We start from the raw sequence: 18,155 nt of genomic DNA, 5'->3' as shown, positions 1-18,155 counted from the left end.
GGTGCGGGTGGCTGCGGGGACACGGGTGGGTGGCAGTGGGGGCGTGGGCAGCAGTTGGGGTGGCAGGAGCAGGCCACGAGCGCAGGGGCAGCACGCAGGGCAGCATTGGTGGTTCAGTGGTAGAATTCTCGCCTGCCACGCGGGAGGCCCGGGTTCGATTCCCGGCCAATGCAGCATTCCTTTTCCTCTTTTTTTTTTTTTTTTTTTTTTTTGGTTTCAATCTGTAACGTGGATCCAGGCACCTCAAAATATCAGTCTAAAGAAGCATCTTAGTCTTCAGTAAAGGTGCAAATGCTTTCATTACCTAATTCTGTACGTGTTTTTTACTAGAAGAGTTAAAGCAGAAAAATATACTGCTGTAGCACAGCAGCAAAAACTCTATTATTCCTTATTTGTCCCGAGAATACCTTCTTGTATTAAAATCTATCACATAAGAGCTTTAATATATTAACAAAAAGCTTAATTGCTTTATTCTCAGCCTCTCTGGTGTCAAATTGCACCTTGAAGCAGTCAGGATTAGATAAAATTGTCATGCCTTTTTATGAGAAACTCAACTCTGTTCCTTGGGTATGCTGATGTGGTGATGTTGCTTGTGTGAGTAGAGGCTGTTGGCACAAGGGGGCACAAAGAGTCAAGTTCATCTTTGTGACCATGCTTATAAGACCTGGTTTTAGCACGGAACAGAGGTTGGAAAGCTGTCTGAGTCCCTTGGCTTCAACATGGGGTCAGGCTATGGTCAAGTGGAGATGTCCCAAGTTGGATTCTATCTTCCCTGTGCATGTGGTATATTTAGGTATTGAAATCAAGAGAGTCAAAGGCAGCTCTGCAGTTCTGAGCTATTTCTTTGAGAGTGGTTGAAACCATCAGCCAGATGTGTCTGGGTCTCTGTTACAGAGCAGGGGACCCAGTTTGGGGCAGAGGTCTGAAGCTCTGCCTGTCTGCATTTTACTGGGTAAGTGCAGTTCTGTACCAGCTTGTCTGGCAGCAGAGAAGGGCTTGACAAGGAGTGTAAAATGCTCACTGCAGGCAGAAGGAATCCCTTGGGTCCTTGGACCCTCAGACAGTGAGTGGTGATGTCTTTGCAGAAGGTCATGCAGCTGCTCTCCAGCCTCCTGGTCCTACTGTCTACTTTCCCCATCACCCCACTAGCTGTGTCTCCTATTTTTCTGCCCTCAGGTTCTCTGGATGCATCTGGTGACTCCAGCAACAGTGGTGTCTTCACAGTAACCAGGTATGATCTGTTTGTCTCTTCAGAGGGGCTTGAGAAGAAGGGAAAGCTTCTTGGGGTACAATGACACATAGTGGGCTGGTCTGCAAGGCAGTTGGCATCTCTTGGATCCTAGTAGGGTGGATGACTGGGGATGCTCTAGGAGCTGACTGCTTCTCTCTGATGTGTTTGCACCAAAATAGTCTTGACTTTATGATGAACTGAGGTGTTTCTTCCCTGAAGAGACCGACCCTATTCCATGCTGGTGTCTTGGCAGCCTACCAGGGCACAGGTCTGTGGGGCTGGACCTAGGGCTGCAATGGTCTTGGCCTCCTGCCAGCCTTTTGTGGCATTTGTCAGGTCTGCACCCAGCACGATCTTTCCTGCAAATACCTTTCTTCCCATCCAGCTATCTGAATTGGGAGACAAATCCATCTGTTCTGATAGCTTTCCTTTCCTCCTGCTGCCTGCAGTTCCTTTACTCAGAGGTAGTGATTTCCAGCACTCATTGTGCTGGTGCTTATTTTTGTTTGTTGTTGTGATCTCCAAAATAGGATGCCTTGCTTTAGCTGCATCCTACCAGCATGATGCTCATCACAATACATCCCAGAGCAGTGCAAGCATCAGCTTTTCAGATTGATGGTCTGTACTCTCTGTTCCTCTTTTGCATTTCTGCACAGCCCAGCTACTCCTTGGTATAAATTATGCCCTTAATTTTTCTTCTCTTGGAAGTACAGGTCATTTCATTTGCACCTAAATGTTGGTTTATGGCAGTTAAATTATTTTCTCTGGCTTTTTTGTGGTTGCTCTGTTCTGACCCTGCTCAACCCTTGAAGTTTAGCAAGTGCAGAAGTGAATGTGCATAGGGCTGAAATGGGGAACTGGGTGGAGAAAGAAAAAGAAGAATTCAGTCTGGAGGACAAGTGATAGCCACAGCTCTGTGCTGAAGGTCTTGCATGTGAGGGAGAGAGGGAGTGAAAACTGAAAAAGGGCAGAAGCAGGGAGAGCTGGGATGACTTTTCCCAGTGTCACTGAGAGCCGGAAGGAGAACAGCTGCTCGAGCTGAAGTGTTCTGTCAGCAACTCAAGCACCAGGGAAAGCCATCTGGGACAGAAGGCAAGACCCTCCGTATCTCTAAGAGCCTGGTTTTGCAGAGGGACTTTTCTTGACCCTTTTCAACAGGAAACTCCAGGCTTTACACTGGAGTTTACCTGCCCTGTATGACCTCTGCTGGTCCAGTGTTGGGACCGGAAACATTTTCACTGAGGCATCTGTTGTGAGGGACTGACACAGGATTGAGGGGAGGGCTGTACGTGGCTGACAGCAGCCCTGGACATCTGCCTGGTGCTCCATCCGTCACTCAGGCTGCCTGGCTTGGCGCTGGAGCCCGAGGAAGGCGGGAGCTGGCACCCGTGGCCATTAGCAGCCATAACTCGCACTGGGGAGCAGCAGCTGCCGGCACGCTGAATGCCCACTGGGTGTCAAGGCAGGACCGCAGGAAGCTGTTGTGTTGCTGGGAAAAGCTGGAAAGCCTGCAAAGAGAGGAAGTTGCAGCTGCCTTTTAATATGAAGTCACTCTTTGCTTCTGTTTTTGTTCGTCCCCCCCGCCCCCTTCCCCCAGCCTCCCCCAGCGAGCAAGTGATGGAGCATGGCCGAGCGCCAAGCATGCAGCTCTCACGCCCCCTTCCCCTGCCCTCCCCAGCTGGCTGCAGAGGGACAGTGCTGCAGCAGCAGGGAAGGGAGAACCTTGGTCAATGGGGGCAGAGGAGATCATGGCCTGGTGTCTGCAGAGGGCCATCTTCTTGGATGGCATATTCCCAGAACATGACAAGGCCTGAAGCTCAAAACGTGGATGCTGGACACATTCCTGTGGCCACAAACTGACACACGCAACCCTTGCTCCTAAAACGGGCTCCAAAACGCTTTACCTGAAAGGAGTTTGCTGGTGGCATCCATTAGGAAATGGAGACCATGTCTGCACCAAGACAGAATCTGGCTGCTGGGAGAGCCCGGCTACACAGGGCTGGAGGGGTTTTGGGCTTCCCCATCCAGATGGGGAGCCCCACTTCTAGCTTCTGCAGAAATTATCGCTGGAAGTGGACCAGAACTATGTTTCAAAGGCACTGGATCCTTCTCATGGCCTGGCTGAGAATGCTGCTGCTGTGCTAGCTGGTGAGAGCCTGGATCAGGAAGGGGAGGTGGAAGTGTGGCTGCTGGAGCAGAGCCCGGGCTTCCTTCCGTCGGTCTGAGCTGCCACAGGAGAAGATCCAGATGTCTGTCCTGTGTCAGTGGACCAAAACAGCTGGAAAGTGCTTTTTAGGCTCTTGTAACTGCATTGGTGTTTCAAAACAAGACCTGGGCAGTTTGAGACAACTTCCTGATGGTGCTGCTGGGCAGAGGGTCAGGTACAGCTGGAAGCAGTCAGTGTTAGGCTGTTTGGGTGATGAGACAAGGTTGATGGGACAACAGTCCCTCACCAAACTAGATAAGGGACATGAAATCTCCAACAAGAGCCTTTGTGGTACTTCCTGATAAAAGGAGGGCTTCATGCTTTAGCTGGTGGTCAGCAGCACATGGACTTGTAAAGTTGTGTGTTGCTCTGCAGAAAGGACAAGTGGCTGCCACGTGGCTGAACTGCCCAAGCCTGCATTTAGACCAGGCTTTTAAATGTGGTAGTTAGTGCTTACTACAAAGCTAAAATAACTGATGCTTGTCTCATGCTGGAAGTTGGTGTACCCCCCTGCCTAGAGCCTGATTTACCTTGAAGGTGCAGCTGGGGAACTCATGGAGATGGGAATACTTTGGTGGAGGATGGGAATGGTGTTGAGTGCTCTGCAGCACTCAGGAGATGGTTGTCTGAAGGCAGCATGATGGCTTGCTGTGAGCTAAGGCACCAAGCCTGCCTTGGAATCCCATTCTCCAGCAGTTTGTCTTGCACAGCTTTTAGGTCCAGGCTGATTCTTCCTGGCCCTTCTCTCCAGCCTGGAGTGAGGAGATGGCTTCCCTTTGCTGCTCCCACTTCATGCCTGGGTGGATGAGCTAGAGGGGGACCTCAGGCACACTGCCCCAGCCCTTGTCACAGTGATCTACAGCTTGTTGGACTGGATGCCTCTGCCTAGACCTTGGCCTCATCGCTTCCCTGAAAGATCTTGGAAGCTGCAGTAGGCAGAAGGAAGCCAAGAGCACTGAAATGAGAGTAATGAAGGACAAGAAAGTGACAGCATGTGAGACCAATAGCAGAGAGGAACTATTTACCTCCTGGCCACTGGCTTGAGCCCGTTGAGCAGCACAGCTGTCAGCCTGTATGGGAGCTGCCCTTGTGACTTGGACCACAATGAAAGGACCTGGATATTTCCACCCTTGGCAAGGCCATTTTGCTGGGCTCGCCTAAAGGCTAGAGCCTGGCCTGGACCATAACCTTGTCTGAAAACAGGGTCAGGAAAGCAGCTGGGCCAGGCAAGAGGCCAGGAGAAATATGACAGCTCAGGCATTGGCAGAGAAAAAGCGACTGCTGGGGAGAGAGATGGCAGAAGCCCTTGAAGAAAGGAGAGAAGTGAGAAAATGAGTTGATAAAGGACATGGAGTGAAAAGCATTGCTGTGGGTTGAATGCAGTGGGAAAGTAAGGTCAGCTCCCATGCTGGAGGGTGCTTTCTGAGTTAGGGGGATGTGCTGGGGGATGGGTCTTCTGCCTCACCACTGAGCTTGAGCAAAGACTCCCAGTATCCAGAGGTGAGAGCCTGACACAGCCCCCATCATTGCTCAATTTGCCCTAAAAACATGTTCTCACTGTCACAGGCGAACAGTGGGGGCGGTGCCAGGGCCATGCTCATCCTCCAGAGGAGAATCTGGGGTAGTGGGTTAGATGGAAGTGATTGCATCTGACATCTGCCCTGCCGCAGATGCCGGCGCTGGGAGCCAGCGTGGCAGGCCCAGAGGATCACATTAACGCAATGCCATCACTGCTGCTCCTGCTCCCTCCTGCCTGGGGATTAGGGAGAGCCAGGCTGAGCTGAGAGCCTGCCTCTGGAGCTGCAGCAGTGCTCAGCTGCTGCCATAACCCCTGGAAAGGGGTAACCCAGAGGATCGATGGGAGATTTTTAGCCCAATTTCCCATGTTCATCATATCTCTCACCTTTTATGATGGTGCCTGCGTTTTGTGCTGAGTAAAGGAGCTGCTTCTCCACCAGCAACCCCCCTCAAGGGTTTATCTCAGCAGCTGTGGACAGAGGGTAGCTGGTGAGGAGCTTTTCCCAGCTGCAATCCCTCCTAGTGGGAGCTGAGCCCAGTAGAGCCATAGAGCAGTGGTACACAGTATGGCTGGGGGTGCCTGGCTCCAGGTCAGCCCAGTGCTCCCAGCCACCTCCTGGGGTCTGCTCAAGTGGGTTTTGGCTTGAGCCACCCAGGCTCTGTCCAGGTACTGCATCATGAGCAGTGATGGAAAAGGGGTTTTCACGAGTGATTTTAGCACAAACCAGATTGGAAATTGCTTGTAGAAGCAAGTTTCTACTGTGCTGTTAGAAGTCCAGCATCAGCAGACTTAACAGTGCTGTGGCAACCCATGGCACCCTGCCTCCTGCCCTCTTACCTCACAGCAGCCTGGGGCTGGTGGGATGTGACAGCATCAAAGCCACCTCTAAACTGCCCAGCTTCAGGCACCAATTCTATGTGCTGTCCTTTTGGCCTCTTGCCTCTGAAAATATGCATTACCCTGAGCTTTCTTTTTCCCCATACTGTTCAGGCAATGCATATATTTGGCGTGGAGGTGTTACCAGGTCACAGTTTCATTCTGCTCTTCCTTTTACTGGGAGCATGGCAGGCTATGCAGCTGCCGTGGGAGATGGTTTTGTAGGAAAACCAAATAGAGTGTTCATTCAGGCTGGCTTAAATGAACTGGGATGCTGCTCCCTTGGACATATCTCCCAAACTCCTCATGCTCTGGGTCCCTCCTTCCCCTCAGTTCCGTGTGTCTGAGCATTTGGCCCTCGGCTGTTGTTTTCAACATCAAAGTGAAATGCAGTTTGCAGCCCCCAGCGTCTGTTATGTGAGGCAGATCAAGCAGTCAGATCCCTGCAGGGCTCTGAGGGGCTGCAGCCTCCTCGTCTCGCCCTTAGAACGTGTGTCCTGGGGAAGATCAAATCCTATTAAGCCCCAGCTCTACTTGCAAATTATACCGTGAGAAATCTGCCCCTTAGGATTTCTTATCAAGCAAGATGCACAGCAGCTCTGTGCACACTGGAAAAATCGGCAAGAGCCTGGTCCAGCCTTGAATAATTCAGTAGTTTGGGTATGAGAGGTGTGACATGGCTCTTGAGTGCAGCCTCTCTTTGCTGGTCTTCTCCAACCATCTTGGTTCTAACCATTATGTCTCCTTAAATGAGTCTCCTGTGACAGATACATCCCATATTCTTTGTGTCAAGGAGGTAGGAAACCATCAGGTAGATTTCAGGATCACAGTCAGGACATAAAAACGCTGTATCATGACAACTTCTGTGTTGGGGTCACCTGTCCCAAAGCAGGTCTCAGCTATTTGGGACAAAAACTGAGGTACCAAGGGCTAAGAATCTGCAGCGACTGTCGATTTCTAAGAGAGACAATTTCCTGGCAACCTAAGGGAGTTACTTCCTTTCATATCTTGTTTATGATGAAGGTCTATCCTGATCTTTTGGGATGGCTTTTGGGAAGCAAGATGAAGGTCTCAAGACAGGATTGTAGCAGAGAGCTACATCCAAACTCACTGCCAGACAGGGCACCATCTGCAGTTCTCAGCACAAATCCACTGTGATCAGTGGAACCTGGATGCCTTCATCAATTGGAGTTTGAGTACACATGGGTTCATGTTCTCTGAAGCTGTTAGAGCTGGTCAACATTGAGGTGGATTCTGAGTGCCTTTTATGGATCTCTAATCTTTGAACCCCAAATTTGGTAACTGCACTATGGACCAGTTTCTCACACTGCCATGTTACTGTTTTCATTTAGAGTGGTGGCTTCCCATGTGTAGGTACCAGTTGTTTAGGGAAAAGTGGTAACCCTTAAAGCACTGTTGCTTCCAAAGCATTATGAAAAAGAAGAGTGACTGTTTACATAGGTAGACAGTGATAGGACAAGGGGGAACAGTTTTGAACTAGGAGAGATTCAGATTAGATGTTACAAAGAAGCTCTTTACTCACAGGATGGTGAGGCACTGGCATAGGTTTTGCAGAGAAGTTGTGGATGACCCATTTCTGGAAATGACTGGACTAGCAACCTGTTGTAGTGAGGGTTTGAACTGAGGTGTTTGATGCAGCCTCTGGAGTGTTGTGCACTTCCCATCATGGGAGAAATGAGTTGGATGTTAGAGCACTGAACCAGCCTCTCTTCTTTCCATGCAGCTGCGAGAGGATACAGGTGACCCTGAACTTGGATGGAATAGTTCAGGTGCTGGACTACCACCTTAGTGATACATCCATTGGGATGATGACCAGAATTGCAGTCCTGAAATGGCTTTACCACTTATATATCAAGACTCCTCGTAAGGTAAGCTGGAGACTCAGTATTCAACTGAGCTTGTCAGCTCCCAGCCTGTTCCATTGCCTTGGTAGCAGTGCAAATTGTCTTGGTAGTTTTGCAAATGTGTGTCCACCTGCCTTTTCTGAGAAGGTTTTGGCTGCCACATACCCCGTGGCTTGAGGAGGAAGAGCTTTCCAGCTCAAATGGAAAATGCTGGTGAAACTCTTGGCAGCCTCCCTCAGGGCAAGTGTCCTTTGGCTGGGCATGACCAGGCCTGTAGGACTGATGGCACCCATCCTTCTGCTTCCAGATGTTCCGACACACTGACAGCCTCTTCCCCATCTTGCTGCGGACCCTCTCAGATGAGTCAGATGAGGTAAGTGCTGCAGGTGCTGCAAAAAGCCTGGAAGCTTATTGTCTCCACATCTGGCTGGGCTTTGGGTTTTTTGGTGGAACCAAGGCATTTGGTGAGTTTTGGCCAGTGTTGGCACCGAGTGGTTTTACCCTGTTGGCCAAACTGAAGAAGACCCAATGCAGAGCTGCAGGTACTTGCCCAGCTGAAAATCCTGATGTCTTGGGGGTTCTCTGATGCATAAACGTTGTTCTCCATCTCTGAGAGTTGATCTTTCAAAGCCAGCTCCTAAGAATCCTTTTGGCTGCCTGGGAAGGCAGATGGGGCTTTACCTGTGGGGCTGGGATCATGGTAAGATCCTTGTTGAGTTGGAACTCAGGTGCCTTGCAACAGCCTCTGTAAAGATGCAAAGCAGATTGTGTCCAAGCTGGTATTGCCAAATCCATATTCATGAGGTGTTTAAGCGGCACTGACTGCTTGGAGGGCAAGAGCAGCATTGCCTGGCAGGGCTACAGTAGATGCCCAGTGGCATCAGGTTGGCTGGGAACCACTCAGCTTGGAAGTGAGCAAAGATAATCAGGCAGCAAACTGAGCCAGCTTGCTCTGCTGTTGCTCTTCATCTCCCATCTCCCAAGGTGCTGCACCATTTTCCTGTTTTCTTGTCTTGCTTCTTTCACTCCTCTTCTCTGGTTCCAGTAATCTCACTTTTGGTGTCGTTGTTGTCTTATCCCTCTTTAACTTGTTTCCGGGAGCATTTTAGTGCTTGGGTGGGAGGCCAGCAGCATGGTCCACAGCTGGCCCAGGTAGAGCTTCCACCATCAGCTGGATCCTCTTGCCCGGAACTACAAATGATCCTGGCTGGTTTCTCATCCTAGACCTTCCTCATGGAATAAAAATCACACACTATGCTGTGCCTTACATGCTCAGAGCACCAAACCCCAATCCTGCAATAAATCCCATGTGCGAGGGGTTTGTTAAGAGAGGAGGGAAGGGAATGAGCAAGCGAGGGAATGACTTGCAAAGGCAAGCAACTGCCTGGCCATTTTCCATCCCCTGCTGCTTACAATACAAACCTTTCCAAAAGAGTCCCCAAGCACACATCTGCCTTTGCAATGCTCTAGAAAGCCTGCATCTTGCAGATAGTCTCTCCAACTTGGCGGGAGATCTCAGTGAGTCATGTTGCAATTACACTGCATATTAATATTTGAAAAAAACAGTGAAGAAAGGACCCTGGTGATGCATTTCCTCCATGTGACATAACTGGGAATGGCTCAAAAGTAATTTTAAGCTGATTTATTTAATCCTGCCTTCTATTTATTTAAATGTTTGGAGGTGGCTTTTTTTTTTTTTTTAAAGGAAATCCATAGACGAGTCAATCCATTAAACACCACCACTCCGCTGGCTGTCAACCAGATTTGCTGCTTTCTGCAGAGGAAATAGAAATTACTGAAATAGTAGGGGGATTTTCAGCTTGGCATTTTTGGGAATGATGACACTCTGAGCTAACTAACCTCTTATGTCAGTGCCTATTAGGAAAGGGGATGTAGGGCGCTTGCTTAGCCAGTGCAGTATTTGTGTGCACAATCATATTGTCCCACGTCACCTGCAGGCTGTGACCCTCTTCAGAAGCTCCTGGATAATGGCCTGGGGATCACCAGGTCAGGGTGGGGGACTGTGTGAGCTAAACATCAGCTTTGATGAGGAAGCATTTCCCTCCTCTTTCCAGATAGGTCTGTGTACATTGTGTGGTGTAGCATGAGGTGTACACAGATCTTCAGAGGGTCTTTGTGCTGTCTTTGTCCTGTGATGCTCCCCTCCCCAAGGGAACCTGCTGGGCAGCAGTGTTGGTATCATCTTTATTCCCAGCAAAGTTGAACATCCTTCTGTAGTACCGAGAGTTCCCCTGGCCCCTCTACACAGTTTGGAGACTACCTGTCACTCCTCTGATGTGCCCTGGAGCAGTTGTTTGTCACCAGCTCATCACTAAAGGACAATCAGTCTTTGGAGGGTCAGTGCTAGTCTGTGCGTTAGACTGAGAGACTGTACTCGGGCACCTTATTTTTAAGGTCTTGTCTTGCTGAGCTGCTCTCAGTCTCTCTCTGCACTTGCCATAAATAATCAAGCCCTAAACAAAGAAAGACTCACGCTGGATGGAGCCAGATCCATGCCCCTTGAGTTCTCACGCCTGTTTTTGTGATTCAAGTAGCACAGGGTGTTGCACCACCTCCGCTGTGCTGAGCAGGGGCCAGTATCTCATGATGCATCTGCAGTGTCCTGAGTCATCTCTGCCATTTCTCCTATTCCCCTTCCTACCCAATTCTCCTGTGCCAGTAAAGAAATGGTCAAGAGACCTAGTTAAGATTCACAAAGGCAGCACAGGGAAGTTGGAGCAAAGCTGAAGCAGGCAGTTCCCTTTGATATGTAGACAAGTCAGGATCCAGGATTCCTGGCTGTCAGATGCTGTGCTGCTGCACTGCGTCACCTCATGCTGTTTCCTGTGTTTCCCCGACAGGGAGATGTTCCATCCTGCATTTGAGACCTGGTTTTGAAGGCAATCTATAAAAGCCCTGTTTAAAATTTGATGTACTTGAAAACTTCCTTATAAGATGTAACCAGATCCTGCTGGGACTGGGTTTTTCTACACTGCCTGCTTGGTTCATCTGTAGGAGTCTTGCTGCCCTGGTTGAAAAACTGATGTTAGGAAAGATGGAAAGTTAGGAAATGCTGTTTGGGAGCAGTGAGCAAGGACCTTTCCACCTACAGGCTAAAGGCACCGCTGCTGATAGGCACTGCTGAAAAGAAGGCATGTTCTTCAAATTGCCTCCTTTTGTGAGTTCGTGGTGCAAAGGCAGCTTTGGATGTAGTCTTTCAGTTGCCTGGATTCTGAATGGATCCAGGCACTGAGCTGAAGTGAACACAACAGGAGCTGAGGCATCTCAGAAAACCATGAAGCAGTGACGCTACTCAGTTTCTTTCTTTGCTTTGTTTTCCTTTTTCCAGCTCCAAAATGGGGTGATTTCTCTATGGCTGAACATGTTCCTGTTTGCTTATCTGCTCCCCTCAATCTTGTTGGAGGTTGAAAGTTGTGCTGGGACTTTTGTCTGAGTCATGCAGGAATGACGCATGAGGTGGAGCTGGTGTCTGATGTGAAGCAGGATAGACTCTGGCTTCCTCAACTTTGCTACCATGAAAACCTGTTCATTATCATCTTGCAGTGACCGGGCATGGCTTTGAGTACAGAAGTACTTCCTTCAGAAATCTCCTCAAGAGCTGGTGACCTTCTCTAGAGAAAGTGAACTGAGCTTGGGCTACCACTGACTTTGTAGGGCCAGTTTAGATGAGTTACTAAGAAGAATTTCTTCCATGTGAGGATGGTGAGACACTGGCACAGGTTGCCCAGAGAAGCTGTGGTTGCCCCATCCATGGAAGTGTTCAGGGTGGATGGGGCTCTGAGCAACCTTATCTAGCAGAATAACAGGTGTCCCTGCCTATAGCAAGGTGGGTTGGAGCCAGATGATCTTTAAAGGTCCCTTCCAACTCAAACCATTATGTGATTCTGTGATGTACTTTGACCTCTACATGACCCTCAAGCCAACTTCCCACAAGAACCTGTAGCATTTTGCCCTCTCTTGGGTTACCAGTATTAAACTAGAAGAGAAGAAAACCATAGGATGGTGGTATACTGATACCACTGATCTTTTTCATTTGCATGTCCTGCTGCAGTGTCCCACTGCAGGGTTTCAAAGCCAGGTCTCTGCCCTGCTCTGAGTTCTGCTGTCACACTAAATCCTGGCGAACTTCTCCTATCACACCCCATCCCAGTACAATGCTGAACAAAGGCTTGTGCCAAAGCAAATAGCTGTCTTAGCGTGGCTTGGTTTGGAGCTTTGCTCTGTTGGGTTTAGACCCATTGTCCTCCAACTCCTGGCTTTTCATCTGCCACAGCTGAAATTTTGTGACCTGATGCAAAGCAGAGGGCGTAAGCTAAAGACTGCAAAGAGGAGAACTGTAATATATGTATGCCTGGCTTTATTTAAACTTTTTTTGGTGGTAAAGATTCTCCAGAAGGAGACTCAAAGCTATGAGGTACTGATGCAAGGAGGCGACTGGTTTTCAAGAGGGAAGTTACCCTGAGGGTGGGCTCGGGGCTGAAATGGGGTATAGAAAAATGTGTATAATTCCAGTCAGACAGTGGAAAATGCAGTTAGCCTAGTTTGCTGTAAGTAGAAGCAGCCTGTAAGCAGAAGTGGGGTGATGCTTTCTCAGAGTACTCAAGACCACCTGGTTGAACAATAATCTGTGTGCTGCATCCTGCAGAAATAGGAAGTTTCTTTGTGGGGAGCAGGATCCATAGGGAGCTTCTTGGCTTAGCCCCAGTTCCACACCACAATTTCCTAACTCACGTATACATATGCATATGTAATTTATACGTACAATGAACAACTGGGGTAAACTGGCAATCTGGGCATGAAGTGGTGCTTTTACCATTCCTGGGTGAAGTTATGGAGCAGACTAAAACCACAAAAAAACCTGTCTGCCATGGAGGACAGGCAATCTCTGTCCTGGGGAGCTGACTCTGAGAGGTGGGATGGAGATGTAGGATGCAAGATTTGGTGAGTTGGGCTTTGAGTGCCTGGTTCCCTGCATGCAGAGGGAGATGGTGGGTGGGAGATAGCAAATAAAAGCAAACCCTTTGCCTGTCATGAGCTCTGGGACTGTGGGTGTTGAATTTCAGGGGTTTGCAAGCATCCAGCCTCCCACAGCATGGCCTGAAGGGATACTCCAGGGCTGGACCTGTGTTGCCTCCTTCTCTGCCCTTCAATGCATGAAGAAATAGCACTTGCAGCACTTGGACATGGCTTGGTTTTGAGCATGGTGGTTGGACTCGGTGATCTTAGACTTTTTTTTTTCAACCTTAAAGATTCCATGACTTGATGATCCTTGTGGGTCTCTTCCAACTCAGCATATTCTGGGATTCTCTGATTCTATAAAATACCTCCTTGGCATCCTGCCCTGACAGGCATCAGGTGGCATGTTAAGCTCCCCATACACTAATTATACACTTTTAAAGAGGTGCTCTGAGCTGTGACAGTGTTGGGCACTGCAGGCCTGGCCCTCACACCCCCAGCAGCAGGGACAGTGAGGGATTTACAAAAGCAGGAGGGTGGGCAGGGGGTTTTCAGGTTCCAGCTTGTTTTTGGATGGCTGTAGCTCTATTACCAAGTGCCTTCCCCCACTGCCAGCTATATTTGCTGGTGCTGTGAGCATGTGTCAGCGTGACCTGGCAGGATTTGCCCTGGGGAGGAGAGAAGCCCCCAGGGCTTCTGCCGTCTCTCTGCTCCCTATCCTCTCCTAGGAAGGCAAAAAAATAGATCTTGGCAAGATCAGAGGATAAAAGTAGCTGTGTCGGGGACCTGAAAAGAGGTTTGGTTAAATTGATGTGGGAAGATTAATGATGGGTTTTCTTTCCTTTTTCTGTCTTTAAAGCTGGTGGAGGCAGTGGGACACAAGTTTGCTTTTCACACTGTGTGTGTCTGGGGCTCGGCCAGCCTTGCTCCTGGCTCCAGGACTGCCTGCCCATGCTCATCTCCTTCCCTGGCTACAGCAAAAAGTGCTGGAAGGAGGAAAAATATAAAACAAATGGGGCTGCATTTATGTTGTGGAGAAGGAGGAAGCACCCAGCAGCATCCTTGGCTTTTCCTTGTTTCCACTGGGTCTCTCCACCACCTGCACTGCCCCTCCTGGAAATGCTGTGGGAATTGCCTCCCAGATTTTTGGGCCTTTTTGAAGTGCTTTGCAGCCCTTAATGTTCTTGTATTCTGTCTTGGTACTATCTTGCTTGAGCTGAATTCCCATCTTCTCCTTGGCAAGAATAACTTGATGTTGAGTGCCCCAATTCATTGCCCTGGGAATATTAGATGTCCACTAGGACATCCAAGGCCACCCAGGAGCATCTCCCTGCTGCACACAGGCATTTTAATTTATTCCTGTTTTTTCCCAGCTTATCTGTAAATACCAGCAAGGGCAACACCTTGAGGAGCCAGTCCAAATCCTTGCCACTGCACGTATCCCAGGAGCTGCTGCTGCAGCTTGCTCTGATGTCCTGGTAGTCATCATGTGCTGTGGGATGCTAATTCTCACTCACAGGGGCCTGCAGCACATTTGGGGTCACCTCCCCTTCCTCCTCCATGGGCTGGGGCCAGCCCAGCGTTCTGACCAGAGGCAAATGCCTCCCTCTTCTCCAGGAGCACCAAGGCACCGCTTTGCACGCACAGGGAGCTGCATCCCATCCAGCACACACCATCCAGGGGCTGCTTTCCCCCCGTGCTGCTGCCAGCAGAGCTGGTCTCGGCTCCATTCAACCAGAACAAGCGGCAAATTAACCTGACCTAGATCTGGAGAAGCTGACAGTTGTGTGTGCCCTCAAAATCCGTGCTCTGGAGGCAATGCAGGGAGAAATCTTGCCTATTCTCAGGGAGAAGAAATAGCTGCTTATTTATAACTGTCTGAAAACCTGCTTCTCATTCCTTGGCCACCCAGAGCTTGTCCTCTTCCATGCTGCTCTTCATCCCTGTGCTGGGAATGGCTTGAGACATTGGACAGGTCTCCCCATCCATCATGATGCTGCTTTTCCTGCTCCTTCCTGTTTACACTAACCAGGCACACATTTGCCCAGAGCAGGGCACATTGTCCTATGTCTTATCACCACTGGGAAACCTTCCCAGAAATCCCCTCGGGATTAGGAAAACGCCCTTAGGGGTTGATCCTCCAGGCTGGCTGTCAGGGTCACACCTTCCCCCGGCAGCTGGGAAGGGCTCTGGCCCTGGTGCTCCGGCGCTGTCGGGTCCGAGGGCCGCTGGGTTCCTGACGGATGGGACCAGCCCGCTCCTGGCGCAGCCGGTGGTTGCCATGGCAATGGCAGGATATTGCTTTCTTGGAGCCTCCTGGCTCGCACAAAGCCAGCCGCCAGCTCCAGCTTTGCTCAGCACAGGGATGTGCAGTGCATACCAAGCACTCCTGCCTTTCCTCTGGCCCCAGCTGGGAACCCTCTCTGGAGCATGCGGGGAAGAAGCAGCAGGAGCTGGAGCTTCCTGCCTCTTTCCCACGGCTCGAAAACCCCAGCCTGCTCTTCCTCCCAGTGCTCATGTATCAATCCCTCCTGCTTCTTACTTCCCTCCATGATTTTCAGTTGCAAAATTCAGCCTATGCTGCTTTTTCCACCTCCTGCCTGTAACCTACACAGGGGCTATCCTCCTTAACCTCTCCAAAGCCTGAGTGGTGCACCACTCTCCAGTGGTGCTGGTCACTGCTGCCTTGGCTACCCTGGCCAGAGCATCCTGAGCCCAAGCAGAATCTCAGAGATGGGGCTCATCTCACAGCTGAGAGGCTGAATTAAGGATCTGACCTCAAGTCATTGCTCTAAAAACTTTGGCATGCAGCAGGGTTGTTTTTTACCTAGCCTGGGAACTTGGTCATGTTTTCTCAAGTCATAGGAGCTGCTGGTGAAAACTAAGCTGATGATGTGGCTGGGTGGGGGCACCAGGGCAGCAGTGAGTGCAGCAGGAAAGCAGTCACAAGTGGCTAGGTCATGCTGTGCATCAACCACACATGGCCTCAGCTCCTGATTGTGTTGGGTTTGGCAAAAGGCACCACATGAATGACAGTCCTGGCTCTTGCCTGACTGCCAGCCCTCATAGCCGAGCCCTGTGTCCCTTTGCCAGTTTCAGCCAACATGACTTGGAAACCTTTACGGGTGTTATTTCTCCATTGTGAGAGCCTGAGACCCAAGTTGGTGCCTGTTCAAAGGCTGTAAGTTCAGCTGAATCACATGATTAGCCACCAGAGAGCCTACACAGAGCTTCAGGAGACTAGGCATCCTGAGCTCTGCTCAGGGACATCCTCTGCTTGAAACAAAACACAGCCAGCATCACTGTCTGAGCCACAGATGCTTGAAATCCAGACAGGGAGGGAGGACCAAGGTCTTGCCTCTGCCAGGGACCACAGACTCCACTCCCTGGAAGAGGATGAAGGCTGGTGATGGCAGGGTCCTCCCATGCTGGCAGCCTTGACAGCATCATGGAGGTGCCATATTTTTCAGGGACAGCAATGCAAGTTGTTGTCTTTTTTTTTTCCCCGCCTTTGGGAGCTGTGAATTGAGACTTAATCGTGTTTATAGGCACAGGGTCTTCCCAAGCATGCTGGAGCCTTGTGACGCCTGTAGCAGGCTGGTTCCTGACCACTGCCCCTACACCATACACAGCCTAGACACCATGCTGCCTGCTCTAAGGCTGCTGGGGGCTTGAAAATCATCCTTAATTACAAAAAAAAAAAAAGCCCCAAAAATGCACTCAGCTTAAGATATCTGTTCAAAACAAAAACCCAGGAGCTCTTCTTTCTGATTTTCAGGGGTCATGTTTTCTAGCATGACAAAAAAAAAACCCAACTATATAATTGGCTTTTTGTTTTTCCAGAGGGAGGGGTTTTCTATGTTAGTTCAGAAACTAAACCTCCTATATTACTGCAGCTCTTCAGAAAGATCCCAGGGAAATTCTGGGATACTGTGCTGGTGGGCAAAGGGTGATTGGGATGTGCTCTGCCTAAAAACGTGGCAGTCGACCCTTTTTGGCAGCATTTTTGCTCTGCACAGTCCTGCTGCAGTTAGAGCATCAGGGACGGCTGATGAAACATCTCGACCCAAGGACGTTTGAATGAAGGGGGACCCAAAATAGCCTGAGACTTGAGAAGGGCTGAGGATGGAAAAAAAAACCCACCCAGTAATAACTTCTCCAGAAATGCTATATATAGATTGATTTGGTGACTTCTGGAAAGAAAGAACTATGAAATCCAAATGGCAGCTCTGCCTTGACTTTCTGAGCTGAGCCTTGCAGAGGGGAGCTGGCTGGTGTGTGCCCCCAGAACATCCCTGTGCTCTTGCTGGGATTGTCCCAAATCTGTGGTTTTGAAGGGAATATGACACCCAGATTTCCACAAAGTGGGACAGGGGAAAACAAGCCCTATTCCTGGTTGTGTAAATTTGATTTAATTTCATGTGGTTCCTTGGGACTCTCAGAGCAGAGACTGTTTTTTTTCCTCTCTTGTCTTTCCTGCCCCATCCCATCTGCAACCATTTGAAATTTCCACTTGGAGTTTTGTAGGTAGCCCTCTTTTACTCTACCTTTCTCAGTGTGCTGGGATTTGGTATTTACTTCCTACCTCACCCTCTCTGTATGTGGATTTGGAAAAGAAAGCTCACCCTGCACCATCCTTCTCTCTGCAGGTTATCCTGAAGGACCTGGAATTGCTGGCTGAGATCGCTTCTTCCCCAGCAGGACAGACAGAGGAGGGTCACGGTCCCTCCGATGGCTCCGATGTGCGACCTGGCCCAGTGGAGCTTCATGTCCCAGCCAGGGCTGGCCAGCTGAGCTCCTCCAGTGAGTGCCCTTGTGCCACAGCTCCGTGTCTCCCTGCTCCTGGGCTCTCTCCATGTTCTATGGCACCAGTCAGGTTTGCTCAGGCAAAAGGAGAAGTTTCTTTTACAGTTATAAATCAATGTCTTCATCCCCACCCAGCATAGTTTGGGGATCGAGTCTGCCATAGTGCAGACCAGGGTGCTGCTTTTATTTTTACTGCTCTTTCCCCTAGTTCATGTTTTGGGGATTTAGGGCTCAGCTTAGCATCAGGATACTCCAGAGGCCAGTGTGGAGAGATGTCATTGTTGTCCTATTTTTTATGGGACCTTGATTTCCAGCCTCTTTTCTCCTTGTAAAAACCCTCAGAGCCCTAGAATCAGTGCAGGATGAGATGCTGGCTGCAATCCCAGATCTCCAAAACATCCATAGATCTGCAGAGGGATCCCTGTGCCAGGCTGCCCACACTGGCTATGAACTGTTACGTTACTCTGAGCGTCTGGTAAAACCTCAGGAGGGAGATGAAGAGGGACGATCCTATTTTCTAGGGACTTGAGAGATTAAAAAAAACCCAACCTTTCATTAATTATCCCGGCACGTGGGGAAATTTTTTTCACCTTCCCTTGTCTGTGGTTCATGCTTTATAGTTGCTTGGCTGCTCCTTCTTCTCCTCAGCTGCTATTTAAGGGCCTCCCTGTTGTA

At 49.7% G+C, this 18,155-nt stretch overlaps 1 protein-coding gene and 1 non-coding gene across 2 annotated transcripts in view; both read left to right on the top strand.

The window, feature by feature from the left end:
- The window catches only part of VAC14 (VAC14 component of PIKFYVE complex), a 58,931-nt gene that overhangs the window by 10,596 nt on the left and 30,180 nt on the right, over positions 1 to 18,155 (top strand). The window contains exons 10-13 of the mRNA XM_014880813.2: positions 1,177 to 1,231; positions 7,577 to 7,721; positions 8,005 to 8,070; positions 17,324 to 17,477. Of these exons, the coding sequence (XP_014736299.1) occupies positions 1,177 to 1,231; positions 7,577 to 7,721; positions 8,005 to 8,070; positions 17,324 to 17,477 (420 nt within the window). The remainder of the gene's footprint in view (positions 1 to 1,176; positions 1,232 to 7,576; positions 7,722 to 8,004; positions 8,071 to 17,323; positions 17,478 to 18,155) is intronic.
- Positions 103 to 173, top strand: TRNAG-GCC (transfer RNA glycine (anticodon GCC)). Its single transcript has one exon. It is a non-coding gene; the product is annotated as a tRNA-Gly (tRNA).

This window comes from Sturnus vulgaris, chromosome 12 (assembly GCF_052056855.1).
Source record: "Sturnus vulgaris isolate bStuVul1 chromosome 12, bStuVul1.hap1, whole genome shotgun sequence".
NCBI lineage: Eukaryota > Metazoa > Chordata > Aves > Passeriformes > Sturnidae > Sturnus > Sturnus vulgaris.
This window is presented reverse-complemented; position numbering and strand designations above follow the sequence as displayed.